This window comes from Mustela nigripes, chromosome 12 (genome assembly GCF_022355385.1).
Source record: "Mustela nigripes isolate SB6536 chromosome 12, MUSNIG.SB6536, whole genome shotgun sequence".
In the NCBI taxonomy this organism is placed as follows: domain Eukaryota; kingdom Metazoa; phylum Chordata; class Mammalia; order Carnivora; family Mustelidae; genus Mustela; species Mustela nigripes.
Genome location: NC_081568.1, coordinates 127,263,582 through 127,286,075, shown reverse-complemented (window position 1 = coordinate 127,286,075; position 22,494 = coordinate 127,263,582). Strand labels below are relative to the sequence as shown.

General features: G+C 32.6%; 1 protein-coding gene across 1 annotated transcript; it reads left to right on the top strand.

The window, feature by feature from the left end:
* The first annotated feature begins 19,602 nt into the window (after positions 1-19,602).
* Positions 19,603-20,187, top strand: LOC132028011 (transmembrane protein 14A-like). The gene has a single exon (XM_059416679.1). The coding sequence runs from the start codon at positions 19,640-19,642 to the stop codon at positions 19,937-19,939; it is 300 nt and encodes a 99-aa protein (XP_059272662.1). The 5' UTR covers positions 19,603-19,639; the 3' UTR covers positions 19,940-20,187.
* The last annotated feature ends 2,307 nt before the right edge of the window (positions 20,188-22,494 follow it).

The following is a 22,494-nucleotide window of genomic DNA, read 5'->3' as shown; positions in this document are numbered from 1 at the left end:
AGCTCATTTCTCCTGGTATATAATAAAAATATGTAATAATGATATCTGAAATTTATAGACATGCTGAGTTAAAAGTAGACTTTATAACCAAATTCTGGACAAGTAAAAAATCTGAACTAGTCATCTTTCTTTCCTTCTGTTCTTGCTTCTACTAGCTCTTCTATACCAGGGACATGGGTGACCATGTCATTACATGGATTACATAGGCTTTCATCCTCAGTAATCTGGTGTAGTACCAGAAACACAGAGGTCAGCAAGACTTAGGGTCATTGCACTTGTGGAACTTATACAAGCTGCCAGCTTCCAGATGATGATTCTCTTTTCCTGCCAAGTATAAGCAAGCAAAGAAATCTTGCTCACTTTTTATGGCCTCAAGACCATAGGGGGATTTGTACAGCCTATACAGAAAAGAGCTCAGACTCTAAATTAAAGTATAACCCATCAATTTTCAACATCTTACATTTCAATGGCCTTCTTACCTTTAAAATCTGTTTTAGGTAACAGATGTGAAATATTAGCTTACAAAAACCAGCTGTATATGATGGTGTGAATTTTGTCCAGAAAAACTGTGTTATGACATTTTTAAGTGATCATCTGCCTTTAGAAGCAGGAAGTTTCTTGTTGCACTTCCATGTGTGCCTTCCCAGTGCTTCCTCATTTCCATCATCTAGTCTGTGATAGATGTTCACCCTGAGCAAATTTGTCCTAATAGAGGTAGTTCTGCCCCTTTATAACTAAATAGATGGGACAGCTAGTGAGGATAAAATCAATGTTAATTTTTGGTGAATTGTGTTCATATGAAAATAACCAATAGTTCCAGTTACAAGGAGACAGAAAAATGGAAAACAAATGGAGAAGTACAGTTTCTGCTCAGCTTTTTTATTTGTTTACTTTGTTTCTATTACAGATAAACTCAATCTTCAATGATCTGTTCTGTATTCTTTCTCTGCCTAGTTTCACTGTGTTGCAATTGAGTAAGTAGAGAAATAGTAGCATCTATTGATATTTAGAGCATCTGTTTTTAATTATGAAATATGCAGTGTTTCATATATATAGTATGTATTTATGCATGTATATGATATATGATACAGATGTAAAACATGTATTTTTTTTTAATTTCCTGCTGACCTGCCTGCTTTTACCTTTCTACTTATCTTTTCTTTCATCCTAATATTTGGAATACTGTGAAACTGTTTGTAGGGATAGTACACAGGTATCAAAGAGTAGTTAGGTCTCTACTCCTTTCCAAATCCAAGACTTCCATAGGGATATGTAATAAGCATAACAATCAAGATTAATTGTATACAGTCCTCACTTCAATATGTTAAGTAGGATCTCAGAAGACTTTCCTTCTACAGAAACAATTTTAGAAATGGTGCACAAGTCCCTAAACTGTCTATCTTATTTTAATTAATAACATGAATAAGTAATTAAATGAATAATAATAGAAAACATAACAGGGAAGCAATGTTTTCATGGAAAAAGGCAACATAATACCCTGTCCACATGAGGGGAGGCAGTAGATGGAGTCACTCTTTACCTTTAGACGACCTACTTGAGACAGTTTACTTATCTATAAAATACGGGCAATGACATCATCTATATTAGAGTGTGAGTGTGGGAAGTAAATGGGACGATATGTGTAAAGTGCTTAACACCAGGTTTGGCTTTAAATGAACTTGAGCTGTCACCATGATGATGTCAGCACTTTGCCTTTTCCTTATGCCTGGGAAATTAGAGATCAGACTCACTGCAGGAGCTTGTTCAGGTTCAAGACTGTGTAGATATGGGTCTTGGTGTGGTAATAAAATGTGGCTGAAGACATGGGATTTAGGACTTTACGGTCCGTAAGAAAGAGCATTAGACTTGAATCCAGGAAAATTAGACTTGAGAGTTGATGCATGAATCATTCATTCTCGGTAAGCTTTAATTCAACTCCTTCATTTGAAAATAGGTGTAATAATATCCAGAGAAAAAGCACAGTAGATGTGATGTTCACTTTATGCCTATAAAAATTATGTTGAACTATAAAATTTTGTAGAGATGCCATGTTCTATTATGATTTTTATCACAAGTAATAGGATTATCATTTAGTTCAGAAAAAGTTCCTTAATCAACCTTCTGTTTTCCCTACAGTCTCTAGAACAGACTTATCTATTTTCCCCTAACTATCACGACCAAGTTGATTAAATTAACCCTCATCTTAATGGATACATAATAGTCTTACAATGTTTAACCAACTCTTTAGTTTCTAATACAAACACAACCCCAATGTTGCTCAGTCTCCTCTTCTTTTTTTCTTTTTTCTCTCCTTCCTTCATCCATCTCTTCCTTCCTTCCTTTTCTCTCTTTCTTTCTCTCTCTCTCTCTTTCTTTCTTTCTTTCTTCTTTTTGGTTTTATAGGTTATTTTCTAATGTAAATAATGAGGTGATGGCTGAAATGTAGATAAAAGTAGTAGACATAAATAAGTATATTTACAGGAAAACATATCTTTTACTTAGATCATGTAGGAAAAGAAACTTTTCATAGATCATGATTTGTTTTCAGAGAAGAAAGAACAGAAGGAAGATTGATCCACATTCATAAAGAACGACTGAGGCTTTGTTTGTTTGTTTGTTTGTTTTGTTTTGTTTTGTTTTTACACCATGCTATAGCATAGCAGTTGTGGTTGTTAAACAGAAGTCAGTTTGGGAGGAAACTTAAGGCCACTAGGCTGGGGTTAGGATGCTGCCCTAAGGAACAGGCTTCTGAGACTAAAAATGAAAAATTATAATGTGAGGAAGGATGTAGGGCTGCCATAGATTATCCTTTTATTTTTCTCATTTGCTATAATATTCTAGCAATTGAGGAATTTTCAAAGTAAATGCCCTTCTCACCATTTCAGCAGAGGTTTGTCTGCTACTGACCCATAATTAGAATCTTAAAGTTTGAGTTAGGAAAAGTCACAGGGGTCAACAAAGACAGTTATTTCCAAATTTCCCTGAGCATAAGAGATACTAGGAAACTTGTTCCCTGGAGATTCTGACTTAAAATGTCTGTGGTGTGCCCCAGGAATTTATATTTTCAACAAGTGCCTAGGTGATTCTATTGATCTAGCAATTGTAAGAATACTCGCAGGTTTTTGCCTTGGAGCTAAAAACTTTAAGACAGCATAGCAAACAAATGAATTGCAAGATCTTGTAAACTAAAAGGTGGCTGAAACCAGTTAGTGCAAAACTTGTGTCATGAATCCAGAACTCTTAACTTTCAGACCAGAGCCCTTTTCTCTTTTAATTCAGAATCTGACTAACGTGAACAACAGTTCATGTCTTTGTATTATTTGGTATTCAGCAGTCTACACCTCATAAGAACAATGTACGTCAAAACAAGAATTGTTTTTGGCTTGTGTACTCATGAAAAGTAGAACAACCTACCCAAAACCCTTTTAACAAATTTTTATTTGTGAGGTGAGCTAGGATTTAAAACTGGAACTTGACAAGTTTACAAGGACAGTTATAAACTGAAATAAGCTACTGAGTGAGGCTTTAGAATCCTTTTCTCTAGGGATTGTTGTATTTTTTTTTTTTTGCTTTCGTGTTTTGTTTTTACATGCTATAGAACCAACAGGTAATGGAAAAAACAAGTTGACACATCTGGGAATGTACTTTAGTACTATAATTTTATAATTTACAAACTTTTTTCCTTTAGATTCCAACTTTCCTTCATTTACAAGAAATGATTAATAATTATATGCATTTATATAAGACCTCTGAATGAATACAAGGAAATAACACAGATACAGTATCTTAGATTTTAGATCAAACATGTCATTTACAACCAAGAATTGCTCAAAAAATGAACTTAAATTTTTTCACATCACATCTCATACTTCTTTTCTTGTCATCAGTAATCACAAAACAATAAAAAAAAAGACATCAATAGTACAGTGAGAAAAATACATACACAGATAATTAATAACATAAAAATGCAGTTGTAAAGAGAATAATGTTATTTAATATTATGACTAGTCAGATATATGAAAATCAATCTTTTCATCTGATTTTCAGTTTTTAAAAAAACTAAATTAATGATAAGTTTTAGAATAATCACTGGGATATACCAAAGGAACACACAGATTTTGTTGGGGAGTTAGTAAAAACAGGAAGACAATTTGGCAATTTGTAAAATGTCTTCAAAATGTTAATAGTCTATATCATGGTAATGCCACTTTCAGAAGTTTTTCTAAAGAAATAATTAGACAATTTCCCCCCAAAACTCATTTATTAATTTATTCACTCAACAAATATTGAGCATCTGCTATGTGTCAGGTAGTGTTTTGGTCAATGGACATATATATTTGACATAAATATTTGAGCAAAATCAGGTATACCTCATACTTTCAGGATACTTTCAATCTAATAAAGGAGTTGAGAAACAACCCAATAGTCACAAATAGATGCATATATAAACAGGAAAATAATGTGAAGTTTAAGAACATGATGTTATCAGATACTTCTCTACTTCCCTTCATGATTATTTCTCCTGAGAAAACAATTTAAGCTAAGACTTAAAGAACAAAATATAAGTGAATTACCCAAAGATAGTTTTGGAGAAGGAACAGTAATTCAAAGCACGGGATTGGCAAGCCATATTCTAGTCAAGAAATTGAAATACAGACTATATGGTGATAGTAGGTGTGGGGAGAAGGATGATGCTGGAACAGTAAATAGAATAGGATGGAACCCCAGCAAGCCATCTTACAAATACTATTATTTTATCTAAAAACAATGGAAATGCATTAAGCTTAGTAGGGAGTAACAGAATTTTTCATTTTTCTCTTGAAAATGTCCCTCTAGTTGCATTATAAAGAACAGATTAAAGAGTCAAGAAGAGATTATAGAAAAACAGTTGGTAGGGGTGTGCTTGGGTGGTTCAGTCTGTTAAGGCTTTGGCTTGGGCCCTGATCCCAGACCTTGGGATTGAGCCCCACATCAGGCTCCCTGCTCAGCGGGAAGCCTGCTTCTCCCTCTCCCACTCCCCCTGCTTGTGTTTCCTCTCTTGCTATCTCTCTCTCTCTCTCTGTCAAATAAATAAATAAAATCTTTTAAAAAATAATAATAATAAAAATAAAAACAGTTGGTGGGCAAAAACTGTCCTGTGTCGTAGAGGCAACTGGCTTATATTAAGGTAGTATAGGACAGCTGGAGAGAAATAAATGAACTCAAGCATTACATAAGATACAAAATCTTTAGGATTTGTTGTGGGTTGGATATGGGGAAGGAAGGAGGAGGATTCTTTAGGAGTGACTCCAAGGCTTGCTGAATGACTGAAAGGACAGTAGACCCAATCAGAAAAATGAATGAATCATGGCTGGGGGCAGAGTTTTGATAGATTGTCGGGGAGAAAATACCAAGAATTTGATGATTTGTAGCTGTTATGAAGGAGTTGTTTCTAAGAATTCTAAGTAATAACGTCAATAATTCACTTGAATATTCAGGACTAGAGTTCCAAGGAGAGATGTGAGATGAACATAGATTTATTGAGATGAGATAAACATATATATATATATTACAAGTACTTGATAATTATTAAAATTATAATCATATTAAAATTATAATAAGTTTTCCTGAAAATATGTAGGGTAAGGGGGAAAAAAAGAAGAAGAAAAGGAGGCCTAGGAACTTTGAGTTCTTTGAAGACTCTGGCTTAAACAGTAGTGGAAGTTCTGCAGCAGAAACTGAGAATAACAGTTCTATGACTAGAGAGAAAACCAGGAAACACTGGTGATAGAGAAGCTATTAGCAATAGAAGGAGTCTCAAAGAGCATAAAGTAATCAATATTTGTACTAAGATTTTATAACTAAGAAGATGAAGGCAAGGATTGACAACATTTAGTGACTTAGAGCAATGACACTGTTCTGACAATGTAAAGGAGAGCCATGTTGGGGTGAGTTGAAGAATGAGTAGATGTATGAAAGTGGAGGCACTGAAGATTGAAACAGTACTAAAGCAGAAATTAAGTTAGTCTTGTATTTGAAAAGGGATACGGGGTTAAGGAAGTAGTTTTGGTTGTTGTTATTTTTTTCCATTTGTTTTGTTTTAAAATAAGAAAGATATGAAATAATTCAGACATGGGGGAAGAAGGAAGCACTGATAATGAGATTTCCTAGGGAAATAAGAAGCATAGTCTCCTCTGTGTCAAATAAATGTGCATCCTTTATGTTAACAGGATACTTGTACAATTAGTTCATTAAATCGAAGAGTTTGTTTTGTTTTGTTTATTTGTTTTTATTCTGAGGGAAAGTTAGAAGTTGCCTAGATGTTAAGCCAATATGGGGTTAATTAGATATTGTATAAATATGAAATAAATTATAATTTGACCTTTAAAGTCATCTATATTTTTATTTATTTATCTGAAAATATCTTCATAGTAGTACTATTGTCCATAATTTTCTCTTTTTGCCTTATGCTTAGCAAAATGTTTTACATATACATATTGGGTATTAAAAAAAAACTGACAAAGTAAGTAGAGAAATGCACTATATAGAGTAAAAATTCTAGTACACAATGGATATACAAGGAATATTGTATACCTGTTCTTAACTCTCTATAAGTCACTTAATTTTGATGCCAAACTCTTATTTCATGGGGACTTGTGAAAAATTCTGTCTCGGTGTCCACCTATGCTGTTTTGCTTCCAAGAACTCTACCAGAGTTTTAGGGAGGTACCTCTGCTCATGGCAGTGTTTATATATGGACTGCCTATGTTCTGGCTTCTACGGCCCTTTCCAGTCTGTTATTTTGTCTTGTGTGGTAAGTGAGAATCTTGGGTTATAGCCTCAGGGTGCAGGATCTAGCTGGCCTCGAGTTTGTTAAGTATCCTTGTCCTCAAAGAGTATCTTGACTCCTCAGGATACCACCGGAGAGTTAGCACAGGCCCTGTTGGCTTATATGACTCATGCCTATCTCTCTCATTTCCAGAAATGTTTAGCCATTGAAGCGCCTCCTCTTCTTTCATCATCATTCTTCTCAATGGTTTTGGACTTTGAAAGCAAAAGATAGCTCTATAGTCATACATAATGGGTATTTTAAAAAATACCCATTATGCCCTAAATCATAGAACATCCTATGTCTTAGGGTCCAAAAAAGTAATATCTCAAATATTATCTGGCCTAATATATTAATTTTGTGAAAAAAATCATGAGAATGTGGATGGATAGATAGATGGCGAAACAGGGAAATGGAAAGACCGATAAAGCCTCTGTGTAGTGGGACACTGTGGGAATGTTTAAATTTTGTTTTACTTGACTCATTTTCCTTTTTCTATTATTTTTTAATGATGTCTTTGTTAAATATTATTTAATAAATAAAATAAATACTGGAAAAAGAAGAAATAACTTTAATATTCTGTAAACATAAATAGTTTGCCTTTGAAAAGTATAGCATTGCCTAGAGCTGACACAAGGCAGAGTCCACTAACAACTCTAGCTTCTGATTGGCCAGGAATATATAGGTACAAGAAATCCCTGCTCCACTTTGGATCTTATAAGCTGTATGCAACTGTTGCCTTGGGGATACACTGTATTAATTACGTGCTGTACTTTTGAGTATTTTTCTTTTCTAAATAGTCATATTGTATGTTTTTCATACAGAGTAATACCATATTTTTTTTTCAATGGACTCCATCCTGCTTTGCATTTAAGTAGTTTTGGATATATTATGAAAAGGTCTCCAGTTACAGTTGGAGGACAGAGTTTAATAAATCATAGAGAAGGGAAATTTTATATGGGAAAAGGCATTTTTTGTACCTTTGCCATTTCTAAAATTTATCATTTATCCATAAAAGGATTGTGCATGTTTATATCCTTTTTGAGCATATTCTTGAATTGACCAAGCTTTAGAAAGTGTAGGCTCTATTCAGACTGCAATACTTGTTACTTGATCGTCCAGCATTTTCTTTCTTTTGCTTCACTCTCTGAGAAGTGTGAGATTGGGAAGGAGAATTCTGTTTTCTTCTTTTCCCCTTAAGTAGTCATGTGCTTTGACTAAATTCCTCTCGGTAATGCTGACAGGCATGCTGCCAAGAGCATTCACTGCTTATTGCTGCTGACCCTGCTCTGCTGGACTCAAGGCTACACACCAAAGGAGCACATTCTGATCTCCTCCATAGTGAAAGCCAAAGTGAAGTACGAAATGATAGCTACCTACTGTTACTTTGGTTTGATTCTAAGAATTATACATGACCCATCTTTAATCTTTTCTTTGTATAAATTTCTCCTTGCTCCTGAGGCCAATGAACTAGGAAGATGGAAGCAAAAGTAAAGCCTGTAAATATTCAAGGCCAATGTCTCTGTCAAAACAAGATCACATCATAATGAGCGTTATGCATGCATTTGAGAAGACTATCTTTTGTTCCCTTATGCCTTTTGGAAATTCAGTTCCAGAAAGTAGCTGTCAGCTATCAAGCCAAAACTTCAGTTAAAAGACTTGGGGCAGCTGCTACTAGGTACAGAAGGAGAAAAGAGAACTAAGCTAGAAGAGCCAGGGACTAAGAGAAGCTGAGCAAAAGACTAAGCCGTGGATCCACAATATGCCAAACAAAACAAAACAAACAAACAAAAATACAACCCCCAGATATCCAGAGGCAAATAAAAATTGAAGAACACCATGAAATAGCAATTTGGAAGTCACTGCTGCTAAGCAAAACTTCCAGACACATGGATCCTGGGGTCATACTAGAACAACTCCTACAAAACGTGAGACCCACAACAGTGAAGGAAGAAGAGAAGATTTTAGACTATTCAATAAAAGTGAAATAAATTTTGATCACTTTATTTTACTTTTAATTACCTTTCAAGGCTTTTCCAAGAAAGAACCTCAACTTAAATCTATATATTTCATAACTCTCCAGTAATTTATTTTTTTATCGGAAGAAGACCTAGTCTCTGGTTTAGAGAGCTAAATATTGTGCTTGTTATCACATATATTTTATATCACCTCCTAGTATGGCAACTAATATTTTCTATTTTAATGACAAAGTTTTTTCTATGGCAGAAGTCCTGAAGATGGCACTCAAATGACAGACATTTGGGACATGTTTATTGTTTTGAGTATGGTGACACACTCTTGCATGTACTACCAGTTTCCCCCATTGATTAGAAGCTTTGTCTGTTTTCATAGAGGACTGAGAATACTGAACCCACACATGTACACACAAACACACACAAATAGATGTTATTGTGGGGTGTGGAGAGAAGAGAATCTACTTCCAACTCTTTTTCTTATCTAATAGTGGAATTTGAAATGAAACAGTAGTACCAAACAATTGCAAACCACCAAAAGCTCTCTAATGTTTTCAACTCCTCTGAGTTAAGGTGCCCACCTAAGTGATCCAGTTTCAGATTGTCAATGGCATTCCTCTTGGCTAATGACAGTAGTGTTGGGTAACCACAATATTTTGATATCAGGAAGGATTGTAAGAGTTAAAGATACTCAACACAGTATTTTTTATTCAGAATTCAGACTAGAAATTTTTTTATGGAATTGAAGCATTTTATTTATTTAATTAGTTATTTAGTTATTTAGTTATTTTAGTATAGTCAACACACAAGTTATATTACTTGCAGAAATACAAGACAGTGATTCAACAACTCGATATTGCTATGGTTTAAATCTGTAAATAAAGCAATTTTCTTCTGTGATATTGTGAAGCAGAAACAAGTTAGAATGTAGTCAACTGTCATACGTCAGCCTATATTCTAATAATAAGAAAAGATGTCTTTTCTTTCATATTGGATAACATATTTAACTTTATATCTAGTAGTCCTGTCAATCTAAACCCACTGTTTTATAACAACTGAAATGTAAGATACATACAAAAAAGTGCATACCATAATAGTACAGTTCAAGGAACTTGCACAATCTAAACATGTTTATGAAACAAGCACTTCATGCCTACTTATTGTAGTCACTACAGTCCGACAAGGTTAACTGTTATCCTGGCTTGCAATCGTGTAGATTAGTTTTCACACATTTTTAAAATTTATATAAATGAGGTAGTACAGAATATGCTATTTTATACCCAATTTCTCATATTAAAAATATATTTTTGAGGTTCAACGTTATGTTTATGAGGGCAAATTGAAGATTGTTCATTTTTATGCTTCACATTATTTAGGAAATAATATTGAACCTCATTCAGAACAGAGAACTGCAAAATAAAACTACACTGAGATACTATTTTTATCTATCATATTGGCAAAATTTAAAAAGTTGAACAGAATCTATTAGTGAGCCCATGTGATTAGATACTTTGAGACTTCGTAGGTTGGAATGCAAATTGGTATTCTGCTTATGAAAAACATGCAGAATTACATGCATATTTAACTTTTGATCCAGTCTTCTCACTTCTAGGAATCTAACCTGCAGATATGCTTATCACAATATATATAAAAAATATAAATATTATATTACTTAATTATACTTATACTTAATTAATTACTTAATTATATTACTTGATTATTATATAATTAAGTAAATGCTTAATTACTTAATTATATAATGCTTATTATATAACTTTTATTTGTAACTGGAAAATATTGGAAATAATATGTCCATACATGCGAGGACGCTTGAATAGATGATAACACATTCCCATAAAGGAGAACTACATAACTTAAAAAAAAAAAGAAAGATAAAGAATTTTATGTTCAGAGTTGGAGTGATTTCCCAAAATATATTTTAAGGTCTGGAAAGCAAAGCACAAAAAGTGTCTATATTATTTTACTTTGTGATTAAAAAGAAATGTAAAAATTAAAAAAATACATAAATGTAGTACTAATGAAAAAATGGGACGCATATACTAGTATTACTAGTTATTACTGAGATCAGCTAATATCAAAGGATGATTGTAATGCCATGGAAAGGATAGAGGGATGGGGGAGGCATTCAGTTTTCCCACAATCTCACTAGCATGTTATTTTTTATTTTTGTTTTTCAATAGCCATCTTAACAGGTGTGAGGTGATTTGCTTTTCCCTGATGATGACTAGTAATGACTATCTTTTCATATACCTGGTGCCCATTTGTATGTCTTCTTTGGAAATGTGTATTCAAGTCCTTTGTCCATTTTAAAGATGAGATGCCTTCCTTCCTTTCTTCCTTCCCTTTTCCTCCCTCCCTCCCTCCCTTTCTTCCTTCCTTCTTTTCTTCCTTCCTTCCTTCTTGTTTTCCTTTTTGAGAGAGAGTGTGCCAGCAGTGGGAAAGAGCAGAGGGAGAGGGAGAGAGAAAACCCTAAGCAGGCTCCACAGCCCAGCAAGGAGCCAATGTGGCAGGACCTTGAGATCATTACCTGAGCCAAAATCAAGAGTGGTCACTTAACTATGTCACCCAGCAACCCCCCCCCCCCCCCCCCCCCCCCCGCCATTTCTTTCTTTCTTTGATTCTACTGTTAAGTTGTAGGGGTTCCTTATATATTTTGGAAGTTTAACCCTTAAGGATAAATGCTTTGCAAATATTTTCTCATTTCATAGGTTGCCTTTCACTCTGTTTATTGCTGTGCAAAAGTTTTGTTTGTTTGATGGAGTACCACTTGTCTATTTTTGCTTTTGTTGCCCGTGCCTTTGGTGTTATAGCCAAGAAATTATTTCTAAGACCAAGATCAGAAAGTTTTCCCTTATGTTTGCCTCTAGTTTTATGATTTCAGATCTTAGCACACCCAAATACACAAAAAGAGACACAAGGAAATTTTTGGAGGTGACAGTCATATTTATTATGGTAATGGTAACAATGTCCAAATTTACCAAATTGTGTACATTAATTATATACAGTGTTTTGTATGCTGGATATATACCTCAGTAAAGCTGAAAAGAAAATGAAATGTTTTATAAATTTGTTAGTGGGGTGAAATGACACTTCTCTGAGTATGCTTTCTGGTAATGTTTCATTTTTTTTAAAGGCATAAGGAAAAATTAAAATGGAATTCCAACAAAAACAATTAAGTCATATTTCAAATAAATATTGTAACTTACCTAAAGATTAAAGAAAAAAACTAGCCCAAACACGAATCTAAATTAATATATCAAAAATTCGTAAATGTATAACAAATAAACCAATAAGCAAACAAACAAACAGGGAAAATAAGAAGCTCCTCTCTCTAGTATAAAGCCAGATAATAAATGTGGAAATAATTATCAAATTATAATGGCAACAATCGTTATAATAGGTTCAAACAGGGATTATTAATAAATGGTAATATGAGTAAGTGAAAATTTGAGAATTGGGAGTAATTTACATGGTCTTAAAGTAGTTCCACACACTTATTTATTAGATACAAAGGGAAAAATAAATGTATAATGAAGAAATGTTTCAGAAAACCACCCTAACCAAGAGAGCCAACTTAGTATTACCAATAATGGGAAAACTGGCCTCACAGGCCACCTGATATTATTGCTGAGAAGACTACAACTTCATTCCTGTGATATCCTGGTCCAAACTGCATAATCTGAATCTAATCGTAAGAAAACAACAGTGACCCCAAAGTGAGGGAGATTTTACAAAATAACTGTCCTCTATCCTTCAAAAATACAAATATACTGAAATTCAAGGACTGCAAATCTATTTCAGAATCAGGGGGTCTAAAGAGTCAACTGGAAGCAATACACAACCTAGAATTCATTTTATTTTATTTTATTTTATTTTTAAAATATTTATTTATTTTAGAGAGAGCACACAGTGGGGTGGGGAGGGGAGTTGGAGAGAGAAAATCAAGCAGACTCCATGCTGAGCATAGAGCCCTGTGTGGGGCTCAATCTCACCTCCCTGAGATCAGACCTGATCCGAAACAAAGAGTGGGATGCTCAACCAAGTGCACCATCCTGGCACCCCTGGAATTTTTTTTTTTAATGAAGAACATTACTGGGAAATGGATTACATTTGAATATTATCAGCCAGTTGGAGAATCAAATCAATTACCTGACTTTTTATAATTCTACTATAGTTATATAATAGGATGTCCTCGATCCTTAGAAAAGGAAGTTTTAGTATTTCAGATAAATGGATATCATGGCTGAAAATTACTATCCAATGGTTGTGGTGAAGATATGCACATATATCATATGTAGAGAATATAAATTATAAAATATCAACTACCATTGTACACACATGTATGTATATATATGTATATGCATATTATATGTATATATATATACTTATATATATATTATATATGTACATATAATAAATGTATTATATATAAACAAATATATGAAAATTTGGGGTATCTGGGTGATAAAATGTATATAGAATTACATTTTTTTTGGTATTTTTGAACTTTTCTGTAAGTCTATAATCATATCAAAATGAAAAGATAAAAATTAAAAAAAAAAAAGAAGTCCAGGTCAAGCAGACAACTTTTTAAAAAGAATGTCAAAGGATCAGGTGCCACTTTTTCTTAGAAAATGGAACTAGAGAATTCAAGGCTGGGAATGTAGGAAAGGTAAGGTTAGACAGGTACTTGGGAATCAGCTACCATGGCATACAAGCTAATTTGCCCAGTAGCATCTCTTACACCCAGAACTTTTAAAATTAGTCATGTATGCATGCACCAAAATGTACACTCCTATACTTTAAAGTTGTGGCCAGGAATTGGACAAAAAACTCCCATGTTCCTTTGAAAATACTAGCGAATTTGACAATTTATCTCTATCCTTCAGCTCTATTGATGACTAGAAAGTGGACATTAATTAATTGAGGCAATCTCATACATTCCTATTTTCAAATATAAATTTCCCTTCAGTAAAATAATCATGGTGCTTTTTATAAACTTTTTAATGGCTTTATATAATAATACTAATATGTTTAAATTTGCAAGGTTTGCTTGACAAGTATTTTTAAATGGGCTTAGAAATCTTTTCCCGTGTTTTTACATAATTAGTAGTTAGTTAAGGCTGATATAGAAGCTTAATTACTTAAAATACAAATAGGATTTAATTAACAAATATGCTAGTTGTGCTAATTTAGCAATTAGGCTCAATTCAGTCTTCTTTAGAAAATTTTGAAAGGGAATGGATTGTAGTCAAATATAGAAGATACACATATATTGGAGTTTCTTTGAAATATGTTACTTGATTTCAGTATTTCATTGTTCGTATTTAGAACTTATGTATTGTGTGTAAAATACCTGTGTATTTTGCAAAGTTTAAAAATATCACTTGACATTATCTCAGCTTATTTTTTTTTCAGCAGGAAATATATAGTAAGACATGGCTTAAACAGCCAAACTGACCTTTAAATTAAAAAAAAAAAAAATTTAAAAAAGCAAACAGTGTTTGTGTTTTTGATTTGACAGACCACAAAGACAAGTTAAACTTTCTGCTAACAGCTAGAGGGAAAAACAAAGTGTGATATTGGCTTACAATTATAACTGTTGCTGAAGAAAATGTTGACTCTGAAAGCCAGTGCAACAAACAAAGCTTTCACTTAGATATTCATAGCTATTATTTCTTATATCTGTGAATCAATGGTGACAACAAATGATAAATATTCCAAAGTCCTCCTGAAAATAAAAATTCTTTATTTTGTGGCTACAAAGAGCCTAAATAAAAAGACTTTCTTGACAGAAATTTTTGCCATAGAAGGAATGCTTATTTTTTTGTGGAGGGGATAAATCTAATTTGCTAGGGCTTAATATAAACTACTAATATCTAAGTGGAGGCATCTGTACTCCAACGATTCTCACTAAGTACCTACTATGTGCCAAACTAATCTGAAAATATTTTATTGAAGACAAACATTTTAATATTATGTTGATGTCTGAGTGATCAGCTGTGCTAAAATCTATAGAAGAAAAGAGTATACACAGAGTACAAAACAAATTATAAAGTTTTAAAAATATGACAGGAAGAGAGTCAGTTGCCAGAGACAACAGCTTATTGCATCCCATTCTCTTACTTCTCTTAGATTCTTACAGAAACTAAAATAATCTGGAATATTTTATTTAATTATTTTCTGATTTAAATAGAAGATGGTAGTTTACAGTAGGTCAATTTCTTAAAGCCACTTTCTTTTCTATATGAGAACAAGTTTTGCGTAGTTTATATGAGACCCAACACGAACCCTTTCTTATTCATTTGGATTAAAGTAAGGATGCAATTTTTCTATGATATTTCCTAATCCAAACATTTTAATTTCACTGCATTGAGGATTAGCCTTGTATTATTTCTATTATATATAATGTATATGTAAAACTATACTTTGTATTTTTTCTCTCTCTTAATTTTAATTAAATTAAAATAAAATAACATGATATCCATCAAGACTACCAAGAAGTTAAAGAGAAAGGAGTCCACTATAGAGTTGTCTACAAAATGAACGAGTATGAAATTTATGTACCAAAATTACATGAATTTAGTTTAGTTCTTTAGTTGCAGTAAGCAAATATTAAATGACAGTTCATTTTATAATCCTTTCCTACTCTATTTTAAAATAATGTTTTAATTCTGTTGAAAACTAATAGAGAATGATGCTTCATGAAATTTTTTATTAGTTAGGAATTTTAAATAATAGAACAAAGGGAAGAGAGAGAAAAAATCGGAGAGAGAAAAATAGGATTTTGTGTATAGAAAACCATAATGTTTAGGGAAATTTCAATGAGTAAACATGGGAGCAAGCGAAAGGAACCATTGTTTTAAAAGCTGGATCTTAAAAATGGCTAAAGGAAGCATCATTCTCCTTTTTTCCTGTGGACAGCAGATAAATCAGAAGAAAATAAGACTCTCCTTCATGAAAGGATGAAGGTGACGCCGGCCACACTGAGTCAGTTAAAGCAGACTTTATATTGGTTTTTGTTCACAAATGTCATGTCCACTGCATTTTGCCTTTGGTTTCCTTAAATTTGAAACCCTAGGAAACCTGAAACTCAAAATAAAATTCCTACCCTTTGCTGAGCTCTGTGGGTTTGGAAACTTCTCCAGGGTTTAGTTCATTTTTTCGAATGAAAAAATTGGTAAGAATACCAACGGGCCTAAGAACTAGACACAAAACCCAAAGGAAACCACAAAAATTGGTCTCAAAACAGCCTGGACTATCAAGAGAAAGCAAAATGTTAGGTTTGTAGGTTCACTGAATGGTTCAGGGTTTTGGAAACTATTCACATTATACTTGGCCCTTTTTGTCTCTATTCTCAACCCCAAACTATGGAAATCCCTCGGGATTTAAGGTTTCAGTTTAAGACAGAAGCTTGGATCTTAACAACAGAAATTTTCTTACATAGATTATAGATACTCAAGAAAAGAGAATTATATGTGTTTGAATCTTATCAAAAGATAAATTTTAAATTTACATTATTAAGTTACTATGAAAACTTGTAAAATATAAACTTATCTCCTTGTTATGGCCGAAGATTGATGGAATATCACTGACTCACTCACTAGATTACCGAAACTACAATGAGTGGTATACAGTGTGGGTATTTAGTAGTTAAGTAATTTAAGAAAATTAAAATACACTTAATGGTTTTGGGACAGTTAAAATTTTAACTACAATATAAATAAACTTTAATATTGACTTGGAGAATTGGAACTAAACTCACATTTACATTGTAAGTGACTGTGGGAATAAATGAAACTAGGCAAAAGCAACTTATGTTCATCTTTTCTGCTTTGAAAATAATATACCCACTTTCTTTTCCACCATCTCTGACCAATGGAATGATGGTCATCTGCTGCTCTCATATTTGAGTTCCACTAATGTCTTCCCACTCAAACCTATATGATATACTTTGTCTACAAACCAATGCCAAAACCAAAACCCATAATAAAATATCTTGCATTGACTAGATGTCTTGTTAGGATTGACTTTGTATTGAATTTGGCTCCTTTATTAACCTATACACACATAAATACACACACACACTCACACACACACACACACACCACTTTTTCTTAACAAATTTTAAGTGTACAAAACAGTATCACTAACTATAAGTCTTTATCCCTTTCAGTGAACTTTTGGGAATTCCTAGCCAATTGTCTACTTATTTTACTTTGGCCAGAACTGCATCAAATGACAACTTTCTAGAGGAAGGTAGACTGTGAGTATAGGTATGTTTAATTGGACACAATATCGCCATAAAAAAGGCATGTTTTTAGTGAAACAGAATAAAAGAATCAATATTGAATATTATGCTACAACGAGCACTGTCTATGATTTTTAAAAATTCAGCTGAGCGGCACCTGGGTGGCTCAGTCAGTTAAGCATCTGCCTTCAGTTCAGGTCATTCCAGGGTCCTGGGATGAGCCCTGCATTGGACTCCCTACTCAGCAGGGAGTCTGCTTCTCACTCTCCCTTGGCTGTTTCTCCTGCTATTGGGTGCTTTCTGTCTCAAATAAATAAATAAAATCTGTTTTTTTTTAAATTAATAGTATCCTTTTTTATCATACATGTTTTAGTTGAATTATAATTGGCATACATTATATTAGTTTCAGGTATATATCATAGGGATTTGTTATTTTTATACATTTTGAAATCATCACCTTGATATTCTAGTTACCCTTTGCCATTATACCAGGTTATTACAATATTAATTACTATATTCTCTATGCTGTACATCACATCCCCATGACTTATTTATTTTTTAACTAACAGTTCTTAATCCCTCATCAAATAAATACATAAATAATAATAAATTCAGCTGATTTTTAAAAAATTCAGAATAGTTCTTGCCACTTATTTTTATATATCTAAGAAATAAGGGGTATAGGAAATGATTAACCATAGAGAATTTTTCCAGAAATGGAGAAAGTTACTAGCCTTTAGATCAAAAAGCACAATGAATAATGGGATAATTAAAATAAATCTATAAACTGTATAATCTATAAACTGTAGTGGAACACCAGGGGGAAAATAGAAAAGATATCCTAAAGGCAACAACAAAGAGAAGGAGGGAAAAAAATCAGAAGGAAGGGAAAAAATACCTGCAGATGAACAGTAATTAGATTAAGAACTTTAAAATGTAGGTAAAACCAAATAAGCATTAGTGACTAGTTGGAGGGGTGAAAAACAAGATATAGCTAAAAGAATAGATTAGAATAATATAAAAGTTATACAGAAGGTAAGTTAAAATGTTTTAAAGACTGATTTTGGCAGCAGAATAGGCTTGCTGATCAAAAATCTTCCATGTTGGGGCACCTGAGTGACTCAGTCGTTAAGTATCTGCCTTCGGCTCAGGACATGATCCCAGGGTCCTGGGATCAAGCAAGAAGCCTGCTTCTCCCTCTCTCACTCCCCTGCTGTGTTCCTGCTCTTGCTGTCTCTCTCTCTCTCTCTGTCAAATATAAGAAATAAAATCTCTAAAAAAAATAAATAAATAAAATTTTTTTAAAAAACTACCATGTTGTAGGTATCCATGTTAGAAAAATATGGTTAATTTTAAAAAGGATCAGATTAGAATATAATATTAGAATAGAATTCAAACATTAAAATATAAATAGAAAATAAAGAATTGCATGATCACTTTAAGAAAAACGAATAAATGACAGAGAAAATAAAGTAAAAGACCAACACATAGAATACAAAATAAGATAGTGGAAAGAAGTATGGTTGCATCAGTAATAATAATAAATTGTTTAAACATAACAGTTAACACCAAAAAATATTCAAGATGAACAAAAACCCAATATTACAATATGAAGTTTACTAACATCATGAAAATATAATGTCTCAGAAATATTCAAAGTACAGAGATGGAAAATTTATACTAATTTTTAAAAATTTTATATAAATGTTTGTTACAGACTTTTGAGGAAAATCTATAGATGTGAACAGTATTATTACTTTTTTATTTTATTTTACTACTGTAGCACTCTTAAGTCACATAATATATTGTCAAAAATATTAATTAATTAAAAATGACAAATTTTTCAGGAAAAATTTTTTTAAATGTTTTTTTTAATTTTTTTTTTAAGATTTTATTTATTTATTTGTCAGAGAGAGAGAGAGAGCACAGGCAGACAGAGTGGCAGAGGGAGAAGCAGGCTTCCCACAGAACAAGGAGCCCGATGTGGGACTCGATCCCAGGACGTCGGGATCATGACTTGAGCCGAAGGCAGCCGCTTAACCAACTGAGCCACCCAGGCGTCCCAAGGAAAAATTTTTAAGTCTGATGATGATATATATAAATAAAAAATGAAACAAGAGAATAACTGATCTGTATAATACATGGGAAAGATCTTGAATTTTTTTTCAAGAACTTGGCTGATAAAAAGACAAAAATACAGTACTGAAAAGGACACACAATACACTTTATTTAATGAACATGCAGAACCCTGCTCATCAATTAGAGACCATGCATTCTTTTAAAATATACATGAAACATTTAGTGATATGAACCATAAAATAAAGAACTAACAACAGAAAATATAGAAAATATTATATGAATATGGGGACAAACTTCTGGACATTAAGAAGAAACAAAACCTCATACATTGGAAATTTTTTAAACTGTGATCTGTAATGAATTAGCCTAAGAGGAATTTATAATTAAAATTATAATTATTTATATCTGAAATTAATGTATCAATACATACAAAATGTAAGATGCATCAAAAATAGCACATGGTCGGGACCGCTTCCGGACACCAGTGGTAGAATTGCAACCTTGCCAATGGACCTGATCGGTTTCGGTTATGCGGCCCTCATGACGTTTGGAAGCATTTTGGGATATAAGCGGAGAGGTGGTGTTCCATCTTTGATCGCTGGTCTTTTTGTTGGATTTTTGGCTGGCTATGGAGCCTACTGTGTCTCCAATGACAAGCGAGATGTCAAACTATCACTGTTTACAGCTTTCTTCCTGGCCACCATAATGGGTGTGAGGTATAAGAGATCTAAGAAAATCATGCCAGCTGGACTGGTTGCAGGTTTAAGCCTCATGATGATTCTAAGACTTATCTTACTGCTGCTCTGAGAATGCAGAGGAACTGAAGACTAAATTCATATGATTCTACTGTAACGGGCAGAGTATACACTTTGGATTTAAAAGACCAACTTCAAGGTGGAATATTACATGTCTTATTTTATGTTACAAACAACAGAAATGTTCCAAAATGAACACCAGTTTGAGGGATTTTTTTAAAAACTGAAAACTCAACTGTTTTCTACTTGTCAGATAATGGTCTTGTTAAAGATATTCAATAAATTGTTATACAGGCTTTCAAAAAAAAAAATAGCACATGGAGGAACATTTATAGTCCTAAATGTAAAATTTGAAAAAAATTAATGACCCAAGACTCCAAATCATGAAATAAGAAAAAGAGGGGAGGAAAACAGAAAAACAAAAGATGAAAAAATGGGAGAAAATAAATTACAGCCATTAGAGTAGAAAATAACTAAATAGAAAATAAGAACTTATTAGAGAGGCTAAAGAAAGCCAAAAGATAACTCACGGGGGGAGAAAAATGTAGTCATATGCGGCAAAGAGAAATTTAAGTTGAAATTATTAGGAATGAAAAAGAAAGAAACATTAATGTTATGGAATGAATATTTGTGTCCCAAATATTTTATGGCTTTTTGAAATATAATTGACATACAAAATTAAAAGATACTTAAATGTACATCATGGAGAATGATATAATATACATTGTGAAATTCATTATATTTGTATACATTGTATATAGACATACCTTTAAGATATTGTGTGTTTCTTGGAGATAATGTGCATTTGGTTATAGACCACTGAAATAAAGTGAATATTACAATAAAGAGAGTCAGGTAAATTTTTTGGTATCCCAGTACATATAAAAGTTATGTTCATATTATACTGTCTAGTAAGTATGTAATAGTATTATGTCTAAAAAACAATGTACATATACCTTAATTAAAAAAAATACTTCATTGTTAAAGTGCTAATCATCATCTGTGCTCTCAATGAGTCATAATCCCTAATCATAAATCACCATAACAAATATAATGAGAAAGTTTGAAATATTGCGAGAATTACCCAAATGTGACACAGAGACATGAACAAATGCTTTTGGAAAACTGACACCAATAGACTTGCTCAATGCAGGGTTTCCACAAAACTTTAATTTGGAAAGAAAAAATTATCTGCAAAGCAAAATAAAGTACAATAAGACAAGATATGACTCTATACACATATAAATTGTATCCTCCCCAAGTATTCATATAAATTGGTATTTGGAGATGGGGCTTTTGGGAGGTAATTTTAGGACTAGATGAAGTCATGAAGGTGAGGCCCACATGATAGGATTAGTACCCTTACAAGAAGAGAAAGGAGAGCTATGTCTGTTTTTACCTATAAAGGAAAAATCATTCAAGGACATATTCAGAAGACAGCCATCTGCAAGCCAGAAAAAGTGTCCTCACAGGGAAACTCAGCTGACACCTCTATCTTGGATTTCTAGTTTCCAGAACAGAAATCAATTTCAATAGGTTAAGTCATTCACTCTATGTTATTTTGTTTTAGTAACTCAAGCAGACTAATACAAGTAGGTATTACATGAAAATAGTATAAGCAACTAACTTCCAATGAAAAGAAAAACTCAGATGTAAAGCAAACATTTCTAGAAGTATAAAAATTACCAAAATGGAGTCAAGAAAAAAATCTACTGATAAAAACATAATACTCAGATATTTGTGGGAGAATTCTACAAAATTTTCAAGGAAGACAATTTCTTTCATAAGCAGTTTCATAAAACAGAAAAAGAAAAGAACCAAAATTTGGCAAGTACAGTAACAAAAAATAAGTTTTAAGGTATAGTGGTTAAGAACAACATAAATGTGAAAAACACAGAATCAAAAGTTAGCCAAATTAATGAAACTATATAGAAGAGTACAAAATCACACCAAGGAAATTTCATTAAGAGAAAACATGGGTATAAGATAACCTTTGAAATAATTAACCTCATTAACTTAATCAGGGTAAAAATCAAATGGTTATCTCAGTAGAAAAAGAGTAAAATATTTGGTAAAATTCATATTTTTGACAGAAATTTTAGTAAAATAAAAGTGAAAGAAACTTACTGAATTTATTACAGCTATCCATGTAAAACACAAAAACATCATAATTAATGATAGTATCATTCATTTTTAAGGCAGGGAAAACACAGAAAAGGTAGCTACCATTGGTACAAGATTATAATTTGCTTCAGCCAGGAAAACAATAATAGAAATGACATAGAAAAAGTCATTTAGAATTTGGAACAGAAATACGTCATTGTAGATATCATGATCATATAGAAACTTTAAAACATCCTATCAAAAAATAATATGAAGACTGAAAGTCCAACCAACATGATTGTTGGATATAGTATGCAACATCAAAACACAGCTATTAAAAAAGTTTACAATGTACTATTTGGGAACCTCGCCCATATTATTAAAGCAAAAACTTAGGAAATACTTCAGAATAATAATATGTGCTAGAACTTTATAGGAAAAATCATAACATTTATCTTACTATGTATACAAATATTAAACACCAAAATTTTTTAAAGGACATAC